Source organism: Lygodium microphyllum, chromosome 29, assembly GCF_053477565.2.
Source record: "Lygodium microphyllum isolate KBCC chromosome 29, Lygodium_microphyllum_v1.1.10, whole genome shotgun sequence".
Lineage (NCBI taxonomy): Eukaryota > Viridiplantae > Streptophyta > Polypodiopsida > Schizaeales > Lygodiaceae > Lygodium > Lygodium microphyllum.
Window position 1 is genome coordinate 105,978,712 of NC_141163.1, and position 20,366 is coordinate 105,999,077.

A 20,366-nucleotide genomic window follows, 5' to 3' on the forward strand; every position below is an offset into this window, starting at 1 on the left:
CTTTATCCTCATGACAATTTTTCATCACAGACCCCCACCATGAATTTACCATCAATCACAAGCACTTGGAATAATCATCCAAACAACAATCCAACAATGAGTTGACTGTAAAAGCATATAGGATGTTGTTTGATCAACCAACAAAAACCAATTGTATTTCCAAACTATGCAATCCTAACTTGCGCAATAGTGGACATCCGTTTCTTATAGGTAATTGCATGTTTTTCTATTAAAACAATCTTGGAGATCGTCATCTTGGTGACCCTTCTAATTTATCATGAAGGTTAAAAGCGATGTGATTATGGAAACTAATCATAGATAATATTTTGATTACCTTGATAGCGATTTTACAACTATCATCTAAGGTTTATTGTGCCACTTAGGGGTGCTTACGATAACCTAGGTGAAATAACCCCTTTAACTTAGATTAGCCTATCCATCCCATCGGTACATATGATTCCATTTAATCACAACCAAGTATAAAATTTGCATCGCTAATTACACTTAGGTGTAGATGTATTTATTATACATGGATGAGTCCAATTTTCTTTTTCATAATTTTAACTCTTGCACATGAGTATGCATCCTACAATTATAAAGATGGAAATTATCCCTTTCAATGACCTATTCTCATGCAACGTAGTACGAAACCTAATGTATCTCATGCGCAAATCAAAGCAAGCATCTAACAATTAGGAAATGCATTTCTTATATTTGGTACCATAGTTGTATTTACAGTGATATCCTCACCCGAAGCTTTGTTGCTAGTTGTGGGATTGCCACCCGCATGCGACATTCTTCGCTTGGGGGCCATTCTTGATCTTCTTTTCTTTTAGGGGCAAATCTTGCAGGAACTTCAATAGCCTCTTGCTCAAATAGAGGGGCAAATGGGGGGAATAAGCTCGCGGGGTAGAGGAAAAGGGGAGGTGTGTGTGGTCTCCCTCTAAGGAGGGAAAAAAAAAACCTTCGAGAATCCTCTCTCTCTCTCTCTCTCTCTCTCTCTCTCTCTCAGAGCAACGTGTCGTGGCATTCCTCCTCTCTTTTTTGTTTTGATGGGGGGGGGGGGGAGGTGGTAGGCCACGTGGCCTCCTCCCTCCAAGGGGGGAGGAGATAACAAAAAATTGCATTAGCTTTAGTAGAAAATTTAAGGGGGGGGGGGGGGGGGGGGGTTATTACATGTTCATCACTTAATTCTACAATTCACTATCATAGCACATTACGCATCCTTGATGCAAAGGGGGAAGTATCAATAAAGTGTTTTAAATGCTTATTCAACCTCGACTAGTGGTCCTCATTTTGATATGATGGTCTAAGGAAGGTGGTCCTGAGGCTCTCCCACATTGTTTCTACTTCAAGATTAAGGCAAGATTCTAAGCATTGGAGCTAATTTGTCAAAAAGAAGGCATTATGGGGTTGAATTTGGGGGATTATTGGTATAATGCTTCAATTCTTCATTAGTGAGCATTCAAGAATGTTGAAGGCCTCTCAAGATTGAAGGTACACCAATATTTTAGCAATTGCAGCTTATCATGTTGAGCCATCATTGAAGCTTAATGACTAAATATTGATCCTATTTGATTTCTCAAGGTTCAAACTTTTATCAAAGATGTATTTTATTGAATGTTTCTTTTAAATTTTCTCTATTTCCACTTGCTCAAGCCATCATTCAATTGTTGAAGAGAGATTAGCTTGTTTATGTTGAGATATTTGTAATCACACCTAATGTAGCCTCTTTGTATGAGGCAGTTTGGGCTGAAGATATGCAGGCTGCAGCAATCCCATATGCATAGAGAGGGAAAACTGCTACCCATCCAACAACTATAAAGCATTGTACTTGACTACCACTTTTTATATGGAATGAATACAATGTCATGATGCTTTGTACTTTCAAGTAAATGTCTTGTCTTTGTCAGTCCTACACAAGATTGTGTTTATGAGTCCAAGCTGCCATCTTGAAACCTAATTCATTTGTGTAATAGTTTGTCTCTGCTTGTCTATGTCATCATGAGTTTGGTCTTCATCTTCCATCTGCCATAGCATCTGCCATGCCCTAGATCTGCATCTTTCGCATGGTATCAGAGCATAGGTGGGCATGGCATGACTCCCTTCTCTACTCTCTCAGTCCCTCTTAACCTCATGGTAGCTCAAGTCCACAGCTAATGAGCTCATCTCTCAACTCATCTCCACTTACTCCACATTGGTAGCCATAGCCACCTTGCACATCCTTGCCTTTGAGCTTCCATAACTTTCTACAAAGGGCATATCTCTCCAAGCTCTCTTCTGGAGATTTATTGCTTGACTCCCAAGGCTTCTCTGTATCACGTAGAACCCTGACATTGCCCTAACTCAAGCTCAGCATTGCCTTTTTTCTCAGCTTCTGCCCTGTGTGACTTCATAGCCAGGTTATTACCTAGCTCACTTGGAGCTTCATGATCTCCTCCTACAAGCCTCATCTCAACACACTTTCTTCTAGGAAGTTATTGCCTAGGTCAAGGCGCATCATCTTGACACATTACAGCTCAACATTGCGTACTCTATGCATCAGCACTATTGAAATTCGTCGTTGCTGTCAGAATTGCGCCTCCTCCATCCTCTCTCTATACAACGTGATCCAACCTGCGATCATAGGGCTATTAAAGGTCCATATGTAAGCTTTGCAATCACACATGATGTAGCCTCTTTATATGAGGCAGTTTGGGATGAAGACATGCAGGCTGCAGGAATCCCATATGCACAGAGAGGGAAAACTACCACCCATCCAACAACTATAAAGCATTGTACTTGACTACCACTTTTTATATGGAATGAATACAATGTCATGATGCTTTGTACTTTCAATTAAGTGTCTTGTCTTTGTCAATCCTACACAAGATTGTGTTTATGAGTCCAAGCTGCCATCTTGAAACCTTATTTACTTGTGTAATAGTTTGTCTCTACTTGTCTATGTCATCATGAGTTTGGTCTTCATCTTCCATCTGCCATAGCATCTGCTATGCCCTAGATCTGCATCTTTCATAGTTTATAGGCCTGATTTCTATTCATACATAATAGAGATGCCTCTTCATCGAAAGTTGGGATTCCATAAAGCAATACTTAGTCAAGATCTCATAGAAATTTTTATTCATGGATTGTATAATCTCCGCTTTTTGTACTTGAACCATTTATCATTCCCAAATTTTTTTATTAAGGGTAAGTTAGCAATCAGATAATCCCTCTTCTTGATCCTTTGATTCCATCCAATCCCTACACATCATTAAAGCTAAAAGCTTTCATTTGGGGCAATGCAATTCATTCTTTATTTTTTAGAATGATATGCTCTTACCATGTTGAATTTCCCACCCGATGAAAAAGGTGGATATTGGGGAAGATAGGGGAACAAAAGAGAGGTGACCCTCCCTCACTATCAAATATCCCAAAGGGGTGCACAACCTAACCCGAGGAAGAACTTTGCATCCCCCCCAATGCTAGGGGAGTCCATATAACCAAATAATTGTATTTTTCTTATATTGATGAAAGCTTTGAGGGATGCATAAAGAGGGTAGATACTCCACATTGAAGCCATTAGAAAAGGATTCGATACTTATGTGTATGTCAAAAACATTGTGGTGAACATGTATGGTAACTGTAGCTTGCATGGAGAAGCACATTAGGTATCTCCACATTTTGGTGAACATGTATGGTGTATCTCCACATAATGTCACATTTTTTTGTAGCTTGAAAGCTTGTGGTAGCTAGTGAGCCATAGAAAACGGAAGGCTACTTTGTGTTGAGATTGCCAAAAGAGGATTGAGAGAAAATCTAGTTGTTGAGAGCATGATGGTGGTTATGTATGCAAAATGTGTCTCTTTTAGTAGAGCACACCACATTTCTAATTAGATTTCAGCCCAACATGCAATACTTTGGATTGCATTGATAATAGATTTTTACTCTACTTTGCTAAGCAACATCTCTTTTTGCTTTTCACCATCATGCACCATACAACTTCTTTTGTGATCTTCTTCTCCCCCAAGCTTTGATCTTCGTTTCACATAGTGGAGAGGGATAGCAATGATGTATCTTTGAAGTTGTTAATAAATGTAAAAACTAGTTGAAAGTAGCAAATAAAAATTTTCAATTGTGTTGGCAAGATGTAGGATTTTGATATGTTACCATAGTCCAAAAGTGTTAAAAACGATGGTGACCTTTTACTAGCACCTCTATCCTAGCTTGGTTCACCAACAAGTAGTATTAATATCACTTCTCTAAGTCTTTGGGAGGGAGATGCACCCATCAACCCAACACTCACAAGAAGTTTTAGAAACATTCCCATTATAATATTGACATTGGGAATTACGATAAGGGGACTTTCCCATGGGCCTTTTTTAGGAGACACAAAAAAAATAATAGCTAGTATTGTGCGTTTTGTAACTTTTACCCAACTTTTCCTGCTCATTTCAAGTATTGGTTTTGTTTGATGGGTGCGAACATGAAGGCGGCATGGCATGTGTTATGCCACGGCGAAGAGGGGCTGTGGGAAAGCGCTCTAACATCACGAACTTTTGTAAGGGAGGGATTGTATATCTAGCTAGGTTGCGGTTGAGGGTTGGCCGTTCCCTACCCCGAATTGCATCTAGTTAGGTATGTGGTGTGTCATGAGTATAATAAAGCTTATGATGTTGAACACTATAAACATAAAGAAAGGAAAAGAGTCCGATTTCCATATGGGAAAATATCCAAAACTTGAGCACATGGACATGCAGAGGTAAAATTTACTTGCGATTGTGTGAACGCCGGCTACGAGGCATGGTAAACTTTGTCTTGTGGAGGGGGGCCGGCGTCCGGTGGGACAATTCAAACTTGGATGAGAGGCCTAGTCTCCGAGATGGGAGCCTACGGAGGATCCTGTGTTGCAACAGAAGATCGTGCAGACCACCGATTTCTTTGCCCGATACGCTCTGATGACCTGACCATCGGGCACCATGGCCATGGCCAGGAATGACGATGGCGATGATGATGATGATGATGATGTGCGCAACATCATGCAAGAAGCAAGCAAGCATGCTTTCTCGTTCTTCCCTCCCGCCCGTCTCTTCTGGCACGCCTGCCACAGATGGCTATGGCGCCTACATCCTAGCAGCTGGGCAGTCCCTGCATGTCTCCCCCACTTCAGTATTGTTTTGTTCCTTGCTAGTTACCAGTTGTCCTTTCCTGCCCGTGTCTAGAAATGATTCAAATGTACTCTCCCGTTTCCTCTCTTCCCGTGAGCTCTTTAAAGTCTTCCCTTCCTCCCTGCGACCAGAAACGTTCGACGTCCCTTCCAAGCTTCCGTCTTCGTATAGCTATGGCGGCCGCCGCACTTATGCTTCACCCGAAGCTCAATATCCAGCTGAGATAAGACGCCTTATTGTTGCATCTTCAAGAATCTGAGAGAAAAATTTGATCGGCGTATTGAGATGAGACGCATTTCTGTTGCATTCTCCAAGAATCCGAGAGAAAAACCTCATTAGCATATTGTCAAACTGACGCTGTAAACAGGTTCGACGGTCATTTTTCTCCTAACGTCTACAATTATATCAAAGTCATGTGTACAGAATTCCCACATCATGATAGACATGAAAATGACCGATACGAAAGCAGAAATAGGACGTCCGGTCCCAACTTGCCAAACGCTGAAACTGGAGTTCTCCATAGCCAGTGTGTAGCTAAACATTGTAGCAAGTTTGGAATAGAATGGGGGGAAAGTCCATCAAGCACCATCGCTGATCAACATAGTCAGTATCAGTCATCGCAGCTAATATCTAATGCGAAGTATTTTGGCAGCCTCGACATGTTAGACTTGGTGTGGATCCTTGCAGCTGCCGGTGTTGTCGTGGCTTCTATCGTGTACCACGTTTTTAGCAGAGAGCACTACAGGCATTACGAGCATGTCCTGGCAAGTATGTGCGACGAACGAGCGAGAATGCTTCAACATCAGTTCGCAGTTAGCATGAACCGTGTGCATGCACTTGCCATCATGGTGTCTACATTTTATTTTGGAAGGCATCCAACAGCCATTGATCAGGTCCTGCTTGTCTCCTTTTCCATCAACTGATCTCATGTTTCTTTCTCCGTTCTTTTCATTTCGAGCTTCTCAGAATGCATGCCCTTGCTCCCAACCTTACCTAGCTTAGTAAGTGATGCCTCTATGATGCTCTAATTCACATTCACAATGTGGAAATTATATTGGAAATTTTTATTAAACTTATCGTGATAACCTTCTAGGAACACTTAATTCTTCATCAAAAATCTCTATTGCTTTTAAATCTATCTTTCAAATCAACAGTGTTAAGTGCCATGCAAGAATGGCAAATTGTCTGCAAGGTTGTAATAGCATGCACAAGTTTCTAATGAATGGAACTGACCATTTTGCAAAATCATGGATGGCTCAGAATCTGTAATCATCTAGAGGCTCATGATGGCCCAGAGCCATCCTGTATCTTGTAATCATGTAATCTTGTACTTTTTTCATAATTAATACGATTGCTTTTTATGAAAAAAAAGAGAGAGTCTCATGCTCTGCAATTGTGATGGCATATGCAGGATACTTTTGCAGAGTACACTGCAAGGACTGCCTTTGAAAGACCTCTGATGACAGGTGTGGCATATGCACATAAGGTTTTGCACTTTGAAAGGGATGCCTTTGAAAGAAATCAGGGTTGGACCATCAAAACGATGCACTCAAGAGAACCAAGTCCAGTGCAGGATGAGTATGCTCCAACCATTTTCTCACAGGAAACTATTGGCCATATCGTCTCCCTAGACATGATGTCTGGAGAGGTGCTTGTCTTCAAATTGGCTCTCTCTTGAGGATGGTTATTAAATGTTTTGTGCATGCTCAAATCTATCAAAAGTCTTTGACAACTGCAGGAAGATCGTGATAACATTTTCCGGTCAAGGGCTTCTGGGAAGGGTGCTTTGACCAAGCCTTTCAGGCTTTTAAAGTCCAATCATCTGGGTGTTGTTCTGACATATCCCGTCTACAAGAAGGAAGTTCCTCCAGATGCAACAATTATCGATCGAATTGAAGCAGTTGTGGGGTCTGCTTCTTTTCTGCAGATCTTTTGTTGATTTGCATTAAATTTCCTTTGTTAATTTCCTAGTTGATTTTGTTTTAAGTCTCTGTTGATTGATGTTTTGTAGTACAACTAAATGTTTTTGTTTCCTTTGGCTTTTGTTACACATGATATCCACCATTTGTGCTAATTGGTCTCTGTACAAAGTCTGCAGAGTTCTCTGTCACCTTGGCATTTTTTGGAGATTTGAGTATGAATGAAGACTGTGGATGTTGAGAGGAATCAATGCATGCTTTATTAGTTAGTTACTATTTGAGTAGATTTCAAGGTAGTATTACAGTTGAAGACAGATAAAGTGGCTGACTGCTAAAGAAAACCCAAGCTCATTTATTTTTTTGTCTCAGAACTGGGCCTAAGCTGATTTGCTTATGACTATCACACAATCGGCACCTCCATCCTAGCCTCAAGTTGTGTGGGGATAGTTAGGCTTCTCTTTCCCCTTCCTTTCAATAAACTAACATAGGATGCATAAGTTGGACTTTGGTGCAGGACTATATGAAAGCCGTCTCATGCTGGCAAATTGAAGTTAGTATCTTTTCATGTGACAATAATACTCGCCACACAGATAGCACAATCTGAGCAGTTAGCATAATTCTGTGGTTGTTGCATGATTCCAAATTGAAGTTATTATCTCTGCATGTAACAATGATACATACTACATGATTAGCACAATCTGAGCAGTTAGCATACTTCTCTGTTTGTTGCATGATTCTCTGTACAAAGTCTGCAGAGTTCTCTGTCACCCTGGACCCTTTTTGTGAGTATAGTGATCGGAGTTTAGAGGAGCCTCTTTTCTGGAGGGGAGTTTTGCAGTTTGGCATTTTGGAGATTTGAGCCTGAATGAAGACAGGGAAGTTGAGAGGAATCAATGCATGTGTTACTAATTGGTCACTATTTGAGTAGATTTCAAGGTAGCATTACAGTTGAAGACAAATAAAGTGGTTGACTGCTACAGAAAACCCAAAGCTCATTTATCTTTTTGTCTAAGAACTGAGCCTAAGCTGTTTTGTTTGTGGGTGTCACACAATCGGCCCCTTCATCCTAAATAGTGGTCTAAGCTCATACCTATCTAAAAGCAAAAACCCATAGAAGGATGAGTGCAGTTAAATAATGTGGTGCTGGTAATACATACTATATGGTAGGAGATTTTGAGTCTCATGAACTAAATATATGCTTTGCCAGCTTGTTATGAGCAGGAGCTTGAGATGGTTGAGAATATGAAAGCGTGGATAAGCACATGATTTTGTAGTTGATGCTTTTGAAGGAATATGCTTCCCTCAAAAATTTTCCTGTATGTCTGTGTGAACAAATGTGTTAAAATTCTGGCTGAGAATAGAATGCCCTTTTGTCTTAAGACCTGGTTATCTTGAAGTAGTTTGGCATAATTTGTTGCTAATGCTGATATTATAAATACATAGGTACTTGGGTGGAGCATTTGATGTGGAATCTTTGGTGGAGACTTTGCTTAGTCAGCTGGCAAAGGGTGAAGACATTGTAGTGAATGTTTTTGACATAACCAATTCTTCAAGCCCCCTTGTCATGTATGGCCCAGATACTTTTGAGTCAGATATGGAACATATGAGTGCATTGGATTTTGGGGATCCATTCCGGAAACATGAAATGCGTTGCAGGTACTACTATTGTTTTCTTGTTGCTATTTTAAATGCTTTTTATCATACTAGATTACCAGAGTGGTCACTACTTTAAGGATATTGGTGCTGCTATGTACCATTTGTCTATGGCTCTTGTAGCTTGTCATGGAGGTGCCTGAGCCATTGAATGTAAAAAACTATTTAGCATTGCACATAGTGTACTTTGCTAATGCAGGAAAGCTTATTTGCCTTTTCTAAAAGGTTGGCAAGCAGAGTCCCACTTCCTAGATTGGCTCTAGGCTTTGCCAGTGGAGTGCTACTTTTTGTTGCACTCATCTGCTCCATGGTTTACAATGCTCATAAACACGTGAAGAAAGTTGAGGAAGGCTATCGTAAAATGGAGGAGCTGAAAGTACAGGCAGAGGCAGCTGATGTAGCCAAATCTCAGGTGATCATGTGTGGAGATTATACCTTTTTTGCAAGCTGTTAATTCACACCTTCATATTTACTTACTTGTTCTATGACTCATATGTGTTTCTCCAGTTTTTGGCAACGGTTTCCCATGAGATACGAACTCCAATGAATGGTGTGCTTGGTAAGCACACAGAATTTGAGATTTGTGAATTGTAACCTCCAGTATCACGGAGTGTGAATGCTATGCTGTAGTACATCTTAAAGAATGAATGCTCGTTTAGGTTAACCAGTCAGGGTATAGTTGAAGAGTCATGTGATATGTTCATTGATGGTTTCGGATGTTGTGCTCCAGAAAGCTTAGGGTCTGCTATATTGATTCTAGGACTAAATGCTTGGAATAAATTGCTTCCTCTACATTATCAAGCTAGCCATGGTGTGCCTTAGCTTGTTGTCTGTGATTTCTATGTGTGTGCATGCGCACGCATGCTTGTGTATTCTATACATTTAATAGGTTCATGTGTATGTAGCATTTGTACAGTCCACCTAGATTTTGCAACAGTTTCTTTGTCACACGCTTGGGTTAATGTAAGCCCTGCATAATTATATGTTCTTTTGTCAGGGATGCTGCAAATGCTGCTAGATACACAACTCAATGCCGCACAACAAGATTTTGCTCGCACTGCTCAAGCAAGTGGGAAGGCACTGATAACGCTTATAAATGAAGTTTTGGATCAAGCTAAAATTGAGTCTGGGCGAATTGAGTTAGAGGCAGTGCCATTTGATGTTCGTGCTATTCTTGATGATGTCCTTTCCCTTTTCTCCACAAAAACTAGGGATGAGGGTGTTGAGGTACATTCGGAGTGGTTGTTTAAATAACCTGTATCCAAATGTGAGTTTTGCAATTTAACTTTGTGTGCTCCTTCTATTGAAGCTTGCAGGGTTTGTCTCAGGGAGGGTGCCATCCATGCTCATTGGGGATCCTGGTCGTGTTCGCCAGATCATTGCTAACCTTGTTGGAAATTCAGTGAAAGTGAGTGCATTGTAATAGATCTGTGAAGAGAATTTTCTTGTGAAACTAAATCCATGCCTTCTGCATTGAAGCAATACAACTGTGCCTATGTTTTGGCTTGTGTGGTATTTTCAATGTTGTGAATTTGCCAGAAGTGAAGTTTCTTTTCTTGGGACAGTTCACAAGACGTGGCCACATTTTTGTGTGTGTTCATCTGTGGGAGGACATGGAATTGATGCCACTGGTAAATGCTGAAGCAACTGCGACTGAAAAACCTAGTGTTGGTAATTTCTCAGCATCCACTACTTTGAGTGGTTACAAAGCTGCAAATAAACGAAGCAGTTGGGATACTTTCAAATTTCTCCTTTCTAAGGAAAAATCCAAGCTTTCAAGTCGGATAAAGCCAGTATCTTCTGAATTGAAGCTTTTTATCAGTGTGGAGGACACAGGCATTGGAATTCCATTAGAAGCACAGAAACGAATATTCATGCCATTCATGCAAGCGGATAGTTCTACATCACGCATACATGGAGGTACAGGGATTGGTCTGAGTATCAGCAGGTGCTTGGTTGAACTAATGAGGGGAGAGATGCATTTTGAAAGCAAAGAAAACATTGGCTCTACATTCACGTGCACCCTTGTCCTGAAGACAGGTAATTGTCTAGGGAGTGCAGAAGAAATTAGAAATGTTTCGAGTGAAGCTCTGGCAAGTAAATTTGAAGGCATGAAGGCCTTGATTGTTGATGGAAGGCCTTTACGATCTGAAGTAACAAAGCATTATCTGCAGAGGTTAGGCATCAAAGTCAGAACTGTGTTTGAGAGGAATCTTGCTGTTGAGATGATGTCTGCAACAGCCCCAAGGTTTGTCTCTCCAGTGTTATCCTAGTAGGTTCATTTAAGGACTTCGTGTGTATTGTTTGATAATTGATTTTTTGGTCTATCTACTTTCAGTGGAGAAGGAGAGTTTGACATGGTGCTTGTGGACAAAGATGCCTGGGGCACTGGAACAGGTTTGACTTTCCCTCATCTTGTTCGACAATCGCGGCAAGAAAATGATGTAACGAATTCCAGAAAGGAATTATACCGCTCCAATATGATACTGATGGCCATTTCTATGACGAGTGAGGAGTGTAAGAAGACAAGAGCTATGGGCTACGAAGACACAGTGATTATGAAGCCCTTGCGTACCCGTATGATTGCTACTTGCCTTGAACAAGTACTGAGCTCAGAAAAAAAGGGCCAACATGAGGGAGGTCCCAAAGAAGGACCTAATAATTTAAGCAACATGTTATCCAGAAAGCAAATTTTGGTTGTGGATGACAACAAAATCAACCGCTTGGTTGCTGCAGGCGCATTGAAGAAGTATGGTGCCCAAGTTGTGTGTGCTGATAGTGGCAAAGATGCAATCTTGAAACTATGCCCACCCCATACATTTGATGCTTGCTTCATGGACATTCAAATGCCGGAAATGGATGGGTAATCAAGTGTTTCTGTTTGATTATTGACTGGCATAGGTATAGATAGATATGCAATTGCTCATGTGTCTCTTGTGTTGTCGGGCACCAGGTTTGAAGCAACTCAAAAAATACGAGAGGTTGAAAAGAAGGTGAATGAGGGCAATGAATTGGAAAGCCTCAATGGACAGAGAACGTGGCATGTGCCGATATTGGCCATGACTGCTGACATCACCCAGGCAACGTATGATGAATGTGCTAGATGCAAAATGGACGGTTATGTTTCCAAGCCATTTGAAGAGGAGGAGCTTTATCAAGCAATCAGCAAAGTTTTGACATTGAACTGAGGAGGAATGCTTACCCATTTCTACGTGCACCTTTACTGCTTTGTGGTGGCAGATGCTGCAGAGCTATGAAGCACCTCATCTGGCTGCATCAAGCCCCTGGTCACAGAGTGCAAAGTGATTGATATGGACATCACACATTCTAATCGGCACGTAGAATACCCCATTGTATTCATGGTATATACGCTATCCCTGTCTTTTCTGCAGATTAGAATAGATGACCGGGGAGTAGTCGTGGATATTAACAGAAGATTGAGAGGAAGCATGCATCTAAGCGTCAACGTGACCTTTGCCTCCAAATTTATCTCGATTTGTGCGAGGGCTACTGATTTAGTGCTGGACGACTCGTATTTGCCAAAGTAATTCGTTTTGGGACTATTTGTAAGCTAGAAAATAGCTAGAAAAATTGTGATAAATTTGTGACAATTTTCTCGATTACTTAATACCTCTCAAGCCTAAGCTGGGTAATCGAAGGGAGATGTAGGCTCATGAGTTTCAACATAGCAGGTCTTCTACCTTTGAGTTGCCTAAGAGGTCCATCCCAATGAAAATGAGATGTCGGACCTCAAATGCCATGAGGCTTTTGTGAGGGCTGAGCAATGATTGCACATGTGATGGAAATTCTCCGATGATACTTCTTAGCTTTTGTTATTTGTTGGTTTTTTGGAATGCTTGACCGAGTTGATGGCTTTGTGATGATTGCACCTGTGATGGAAATTCTCCTATGATGCTTAGCTTTTGTTATTTGTTGGTTTTTTGGAATGCTTGACCTAGTTGATTAGTTCATGCAGTGTGGTAGTTTCTTGGGACCTTCGGTTGGGTAATAAAAGCCCATGATGTTCTACTCTTTAAGGGAAAAGCAGGAGCATGCTAATGTTGTACTAGTAAGGGGCCCTTCAAAAATTTAACCCTTATAAATACCCAACACACACACACACACACAAAATGCTAATGCACGGGGTAATGCAAGGTGGAATACAATATGTTGGAGTAGTAGATGCTACTTGAGGAGTCCTTGTCGAAAATTGTTCAATTGCAAAAGCTCCCTTTTAAAATGAGCAAATAAATCTAACAACCTTCTTTTAAACCATGGATGATGATGAAAGAGCAAGGGGAGTTGAACTTGGCTAAGATGTCAATAACCCGACGCAAATGAAGTAGACAATGAAGAAAAAAAAGTATCTTGGGTGGAAGAGTTTCAAGGAAAGAAAGGTGTTGTGGTAGTTGAAGGGGAATGGAGACTTAGTGAAAACAATAGTTGTCTCCATGCTACTTTAGAACGTGAACCTAGGTGTTGTGGTAGTTGGAAGGGGGATAGAGATTTAGTGAACACAGTATTTGTCTCCATGCTACTTGAGAATGCAAACCTAGGTGGGATTGAAAATTCATGTCTCTTAGTTAAGATAGGTTGACTCTCTCAATGTTAGTCGTCAACTCGAACATGAAAACTAGTATATAACTACTAGAGAAAAGACCCTAATCTAAATATTGTACTTCACATTGAGATGCTTTGATGCAAAGTAAACATAAACAAGTGTATCATAGAAGTAATGAATTGAGTAGTTTGAAATTGGGTTAGCAATAGAAGAATAATGAATATACCTAAATAAAGGTATATTTGAGGAGCTATATAATGACAAGCCTAAAGATGGTCTATTCTAACTTAGCCTAAAAAGGCCTAAAAGTAGATTAATCTTGAGATAGGGTTAGACTAGCTTGCTAACTTAGGCTACATGGTTTAAATTTGATTGGCATAAGGATCATATATCTACCCTAAAAATTTTGAGAATCAAGACTTAATTAAGAAGGGCCAAACTAGGCAAATAAGAGTAAGCTTTGACCAAGAGGGTAGTCAAGAAACCATAGCACTTGTGGCAAGTTACCAATGAATCTATGCATGAAGGGGCCATTGAATAACAATTTTCATTAGGGTGGCTAGATTTTTGGCAATAAGTGCAAAATCTATTCTTTTTAGGTGCACATTGTTATGAAATGAAGGTACTAAATCTAATGTGCTAGAGCTTAGATAGTGCATGAATTGGGAGGGATGGGTGGGATTGAGAATGCAAGGTACCAAACTCATGTTCATATGAATCAAAAGGTAGATTATTTAGCATAGTAAGTCTAGTTGGCAAAGCATTTTTGCTACTAGAGTCTCATGTATTACCATGTTAGTAACGTCTAGGTCTCCATGGTGACTTGAATTTGGTTCTTACATCATAGAGAGAATGTGATTCATGCAAGTCAAAAGGGTCATATGAACATCTCACTAAAGTTGGCTAAGATAATGGATTTCTAGTTGTTGCCTTAAAATTGATGACATGTTCTCCATGGTGGCTTATAGTTGGTACCAATGTGGGTCTCCATAGTGACTTGTGGGTGGTCCATGCATCACATCAAGATTGTGATTCGTATGAACCAGAAGGGTTGTACAAACCTGCCATGCAACTTTGTTGAAATGAAGAAATTGGAATGTTTGTCATTGCGTTGATCTCAATGTTAGTCAATGATATGTTTGTATCACACAAAAGGGTCATACACACATATCATTGGGATTTGTTGAGATGAAGACCTTCGATTGTTAGTCATTGCATTGATCTTGATGCTAATTTTTTTATTTGAGAGGTGGCAATCCTAAAAAGTTGGTTGACATAATTGCCAATAGGAAGGAATATGTTGAGGAGAGCTAGGACTTTAGAATGATACATGCATGATGGGGAAAATGAAAGAGCATTGTTCCTCCACATCAAGAAAATAGCACCATTGGAGGAGGAGAAGCAAGATTGACCAATGGGGCATTCTTAGGATGGACCTAAGTGATTTGGTTACCTTGTCCAATACTAGTTTTTCTCAAAGAGATCAACTATTATTTTGACCTTCCTTGCTAGCATGTCACCATGAATAATCAAAATATTTAGATCCCCATGCATGCATGAAGTATGTTCATGTCTACTTAAGAGGGGGAAGGGCAAGTAGTGAGCTTTTCGAGCAAGTATTTAAGCGATCTTTTTTTGGGCAATCTCCATTTCTTGTTTCACATATTCCACTTATTCCTCCTATTCTCTTGTGCACATATCAAGCACTACTACAGCTATTGTTGCCGCCACCACCACCACCATCGTTGCCTCCACTGTTGCTGTCACTACCGCTTCCATTGCTTCCACCACTATCGTCCCCTTTCCATGTTTCTCCCCCCATGTTAATTACCTCAAGTACAAGTCTCCCTCTCTCTCTCTCTCTCTATCCCCCATCTTTCGCCAATTATTCTCTCTATTTTCTCTCCTTCCCATCTCTCACACACACACACACACACACACACACACACACTCTCTCTCTCTCTCTCTCTCTCTCTCTCTCTCTCTCTCTCTCTCTCTCTCTGGCAGCTTCTCCCTCTCTTACACACACACACACACACACACACACACACACACTCTCTCTCTCTCTCTCTCTCTCTCTCTCTCTCTCTCTCTCTCTCTCCCCTTGTGTTGCCCACAAATACATATATACCCACACACTCTCTCTCTTTCTCACAATTTTGCAAGGGTCATCCATTTGTTTTTCACAGTCCTCTTATTATTACAAGGGTCAAGGGTTTGCATGAGGTAAATTGTCTTAGACACTTTTAGTTAATATCAAGACAAAGAATATCACATTATTATCCGATATGCATATATACATTCACGTATCTCACTTTTATGTGCGTGATTTGATATTATATCTTGATATATCACTTCCATTGTGCACACATAAGCAAAATTACATCACACATGTTTTTGCTACATTCAATTGAGCATTATTGTGTGGACTTAATATAAGAGGATAGGGTATTAAATAGTTTGTTACACTCACTGTAGTAACGTGCGATATCTATTGTTTTTAACTTTGTTTGAATAGTTATTATTGAGATAAAAAATTACCTCATTGTTACTCAAATCCACTGTGCACATATACATTCACATGCATGCATGTTTCTACACTCCACCCTTTCTTAGATATTTTGCACGTGCTCTGTTTACATATCTTGTAGGATTGCAATTGAGTGAATGCCTATACACAATCTCCTTCACTCGCACATTCCTCTCTCTTTCTCCTCTTCCCTCTTATCGTCATTTTATTGTACTTGTAAAAAAAAAGAATCTAATAATTCTAAAAGTACATATTCATCATGTACATCGACAACCCATGGAGTGATGTGAACTTTCATCCTAACTGGATGGGGATGTAAGCATGGTCTACCCTCTGTATCTATTAGTGAGCGTGAGATAGAGGGTGGGGTGAGTAACCAGTCATTTTCCTTCAATTCAAATGAGAGGTGAGTGATGTGTGGCATGGTGTGTTGCACGCACGGGTTGGGCCTCTCAATGCACAAAGCATGACCTGTTCATGTGCACTGCACTATAAGGCTCCTTGGCCTTCCTTCTTGCATCGTATGTCAACACAGGGCGGGATGCACAGTTGCACCATCAAATATACACAAGGCATACAACCTCTGCACAAGTGACTATGAGGCTTACCACAATGGGTGTAGGGAATGTGATGCCCTTCTGTATTCTCTAACAGAGTGTGCGATAGCGGGGGGGTAGAGTGTGATTGGTGTGTCCTCAAAACAATCATTGAGAGGTGCGGATTGAGGGACGTTACAACATTGGAGTCAGGTACGCTTTCTGTTTCCCTATGCACCCACGTGATGGATCTTTGGCACCATCATAGGTCACTTCACCCTATTTTGTACACTGCACGACAAGGCTCCCTAGCCTTCCTGCTTGCACCTATGCCAGATAGTTGGAACACAAGAATGTACCATCAATTGTGCACACTGGCATACTCCCTCCAAATCATTCTCCCCTTGTTCAATTCTAAACCGGGCGTGAGTTGTGGGATTTCATGCTTATTCATTGAGCGATGTGCGTCATGGGGCGAGTGACTGTTCTATCATCCTCTTGAGTGCCTGCGCACTGAGAATTCTATTCTTCGTTATCGATACTTAAATCGACATACTTTACTGGCAAAGCTACCTCCTTGGGTACTGTTGCATGGTCCCTGCCATGCTGGACATCAAATATAAATCCAGTTTCATTGCTGGGGGGTGGAATTGGTGATCCCTAACAAAATCTAGGATTGAACCACAAAAGCATGCTAGCTCGGTCAAGTAGGCAAGCATGTGCTTCAGAAGGATAGTGTCCATGAGGTTTTCCTTAAATGGGGATGGGCATATAAAGGCATTGGGTGGGTTCAATTACATCTTCTCTCCATGCTATCATCCACAAATAGTGTTGTTGTTGGGCTAAAGTGCGTGGGCTGAAGTGCGGCATAACTCCTTCTGGTAGAAGTTGTTGTGGAAGTTGCTCTGCACTTTCCTTGTCCATATTGGAATACAAAGGTTGGTGCTTTCTTTGACGACTTCACACATTCACTTCGAACCAATTGGAGTAGCTTACTTAAGTTGTCTTCCTTCATGGAGCTCCAGATGGCAATATCAAACAATGTAGATATTTCCTTCAAAAACTTGGCGAGCCCTGGCCACAAAATCACCCAATATCTACCCACTTCTAGGGGCTTCACTGGTAGCGATCCCTTTTTCTTTGGATGCCTATGTAGAAGCACTCCATTCATATCAAATATGATTAATTTTCAGGTTGTGAGAGGTAGCTGTACATGCACATGTGGAAGGGTGAGCACCCATGTGTTGGTATGTGAAGAAATAACACTACATTACAATCAAATATTGTACACGTTTATGTAAACATGTTATCTTTACTCTTAGATATCTTCCATCTTCGGCAAAGTGATACAGACATGCAATCAATCTATTAGAATTTATCGCTACCGATGTAAAGTCACCATATCCCACATTGCAATCTAAATGGTATCCCCTTCTTTTGCGTATGTTTGCAAGAACAAGCTCCAAAAAGCCCTACCATGTTGCATGCCACCTACAGTATTTGGTAGTCATATAACGGATTAGGAATCTCCTAAATATTTACAAAACATCTCTACAATAGTTTAACAACATTGGATCTCATATTAACCTCTCATTGGGGATCTTGATGTATCTCTCACCCACTCATTCGCAGTAATGTCGTCTTTTGTGAACTCCGGAGGGATGATTCCATCGTAAGCGATATCTGAACGCATGTACACTAGAATATATAGCAAATGTATCTCCATTTAAATCTTGAAATACTAACTTTAGTAATTTTACTCACTAAATGGAGCCAACAAGTGTGATACATAAACAATATCCAGCATGGGCATATCATGACTTTAAAACTCTCACCTCTATACCTCCAATGACACATACAAGTGTCTTGCAATGAACATGTGCCATGTGTAAGGCCCAACACTTTTGCCCTGACTTCCCTTGAGAACACGATCAGCTAGATATATGGCATCAACTGACTCTGCCTCAGTATGGGAGTTCCATGACGGAATTCTATCCCCCAATCCATGCACAACACTATCTTCAGGGAGACGAACCACCATGATGCTGTGTTTGTGGTTTCTTTGTCAACCTCGACTACCTTTTTGGTTGACCTCCTCCAATGCCTCTACCAATTGAGAGAATGCCTCACTTGGTTGATCATTTCACAATGAATGACTGATCTCAAATGGGTCACAGAAGAGAACAATATGCCACTCCACCTTTGCCATTATAGTGGCATGGAGACAATGACTTGCAAGGGGTTTTCCATGGGGATTTCAATGTTGTGGACCTCTGCACATTGACTCCTCGATTAGTAACATATTCTTCTTACTGAATGTTAATGATAGATAATATTCTTCTTACATGTTTGTTTACCTTCATGTGTGGTTGGAACATCTTGCACCATTGTAGCTTCATGGGAGATGATGTCTTGCAAGTGGACTTCCATTTGACTTTCAGTATGGCCCTTTGCATGATAAATATATAATTAGCAACATATTTTTTGTTCAAAGTGTTATTGTAGATAGTGTTATTGAGACACATTAGTTCACTAGTGTCTGTGAGGTGGCTGGCACATTTTCCAGCATTATAGGTTGAAAATAAAAAATTGTATCCCCCTCTGCAAAAATATAGACCATACTTATTGACATTGTATTGTGGGGAAAAAAACCACGAGTCATGCTTGTTTACCGGTAGCTACCACGTCCTCTAGCATTGCTAGTCTGTTTTTGCATTCTTTCCTTTCCTACACAGAGACACACATCACTATTAACATCATATAACGATAGAATATTTTAAATCTCTAACATCATCAAATCATGGCGTGTGGAATTCACGAGCATAGTTTCTTTACCTCTTTGTGCACGTCACCCTTTCTACACTCTGTGCAAAGTGGTTGTTTTCCCTTAGCGGAGGCTTGAACGAACTTCGATTCGAGATTTGAATGGACGGCCAACTTCTGGTGTCAAAATCTATAAAGCTGGCCACCGTCATGCACTTTTTGGCTTTCAGATCACATAGCTACTTTATAATGCCAAACCTTGCAGGGATCAAATGGGGGGTCAAACAGACTCTAATTGACGAACCGAGACTTGTATTGGGTTCTTAGCATCAAACTCTATCTAGGAAAACTCCAGCTCATTGATTTGCAATCGTTTCATTTTGCATGAAAAATTGGTCTTTTACGGCCTCTTGGGCTTTTTCCACTTCAAAATGGGCTCTAAAAATCTACTGCCACATACGCTATGATGATGAAAGGCTTTGGGACATCTAATGGGGGGAAATGGTAGGGGTAGATGGTATGATTCCGTAGAAGAGATGTGGGTGGCAAGGTAAAAGGAATGGAGAAAATCGGAGTTAGCTTGAAGAAGAGGAGAAAGAGGCAATGGATGATGTTGAAGGGATTGTGATAGGTATGGGCCACCAATGTGGATGGGTTTTAATGGTGTGCAGATCGGATGCTGTACGCTCGCGTAGTGAATGCCAGAAGGTTCCCAAGAACAATAGAACTCTACTTTTTGCACAAAATTCAATGTAAAAAGCATGAACGACATGAACAAGAGACCAATTGGGTGCAATCTCCCCCCATGCCTTGTGTGAGCGCTCCACAAAGCATGTATTTTATGTATTAATCATCTTCAAGCTCAAATAATAGCACAAATTACAAAATAGCAAGCTTTTAGCTTTTGAGTTTACTTTAGCACAAAATAGAAATAAAGCTAACGGACGGTGCCTAAAGAGTCTGGCATGCCCAATACAATGTCCAAGTATAAATAACATAATCGTGTGCCCATGCGTATACAAAATAATAATAAATATCCAACGCCTCAATAAATAGACGCAACAAAATATAGGCGCCAGGTCTAAGGTATGCGCCCATCAAAATATAAATGATAAATCGAATACTCGCTATCCTCCAATGCTTTCCTCCGCCACTGCTGCTATCTCTACACATCAACTGAAGCATTCACAATCGTTAGTAAAATAATACAATTAAACTGACAAAAGTGAATACCTAGCAGTCTTCAACTACATAAAT

General features: G+C 40.6%; 1 protein-coding gene across 2 annotated transcripts; it reads left to right on the top strand.

The window, feature by feature from the left end:
- Nucleotides 1-4,840: 4,840 nt before the first annotated feature.
- LOC148010989 (histidine kinase 4-like) lies at nt 4,841-12,606 on the top strand. 2 transcript variants are annotated; one of them, XM_087671159.1, is made up of 12 exons: nt 4,841-5,514; nt 5,800-6,040; nt 6,559-6,795; nt 6,886-7,055; nt 8,510-8,722; nt 8,945-9,131; nt 9,227-9,278; nt 9,717-9,946; nt 10,029-10,127; nt 10,285-10,967; nt 11,058-11,582; nt 11,673-12,606. In XM_087671159.1, the coding sequence occupies exons 2-12, from the start codon at nt 5,807-5,809 to the stop codon at nt 11,905-11,907; spliced, it is 2,865 nt and encodes a 954-aa protein (XP_087527285.1). In that variant the 5' UTR covers nt 4,841-5,514; nt 5,800-5,806; the 3' UTR covers nt 11,908-12,606. The 2 variants fall into 2 exon arrangements, with proteins under 2 accessions (XP_087527285.1, XP_087527284.1); XM_087671158.1 differs by having other exon boundaries at nt 4,841-6,040.
- The last annotated feature ends 7,760 nt before the right edge of the window (nt 12,607-20,366 follow it).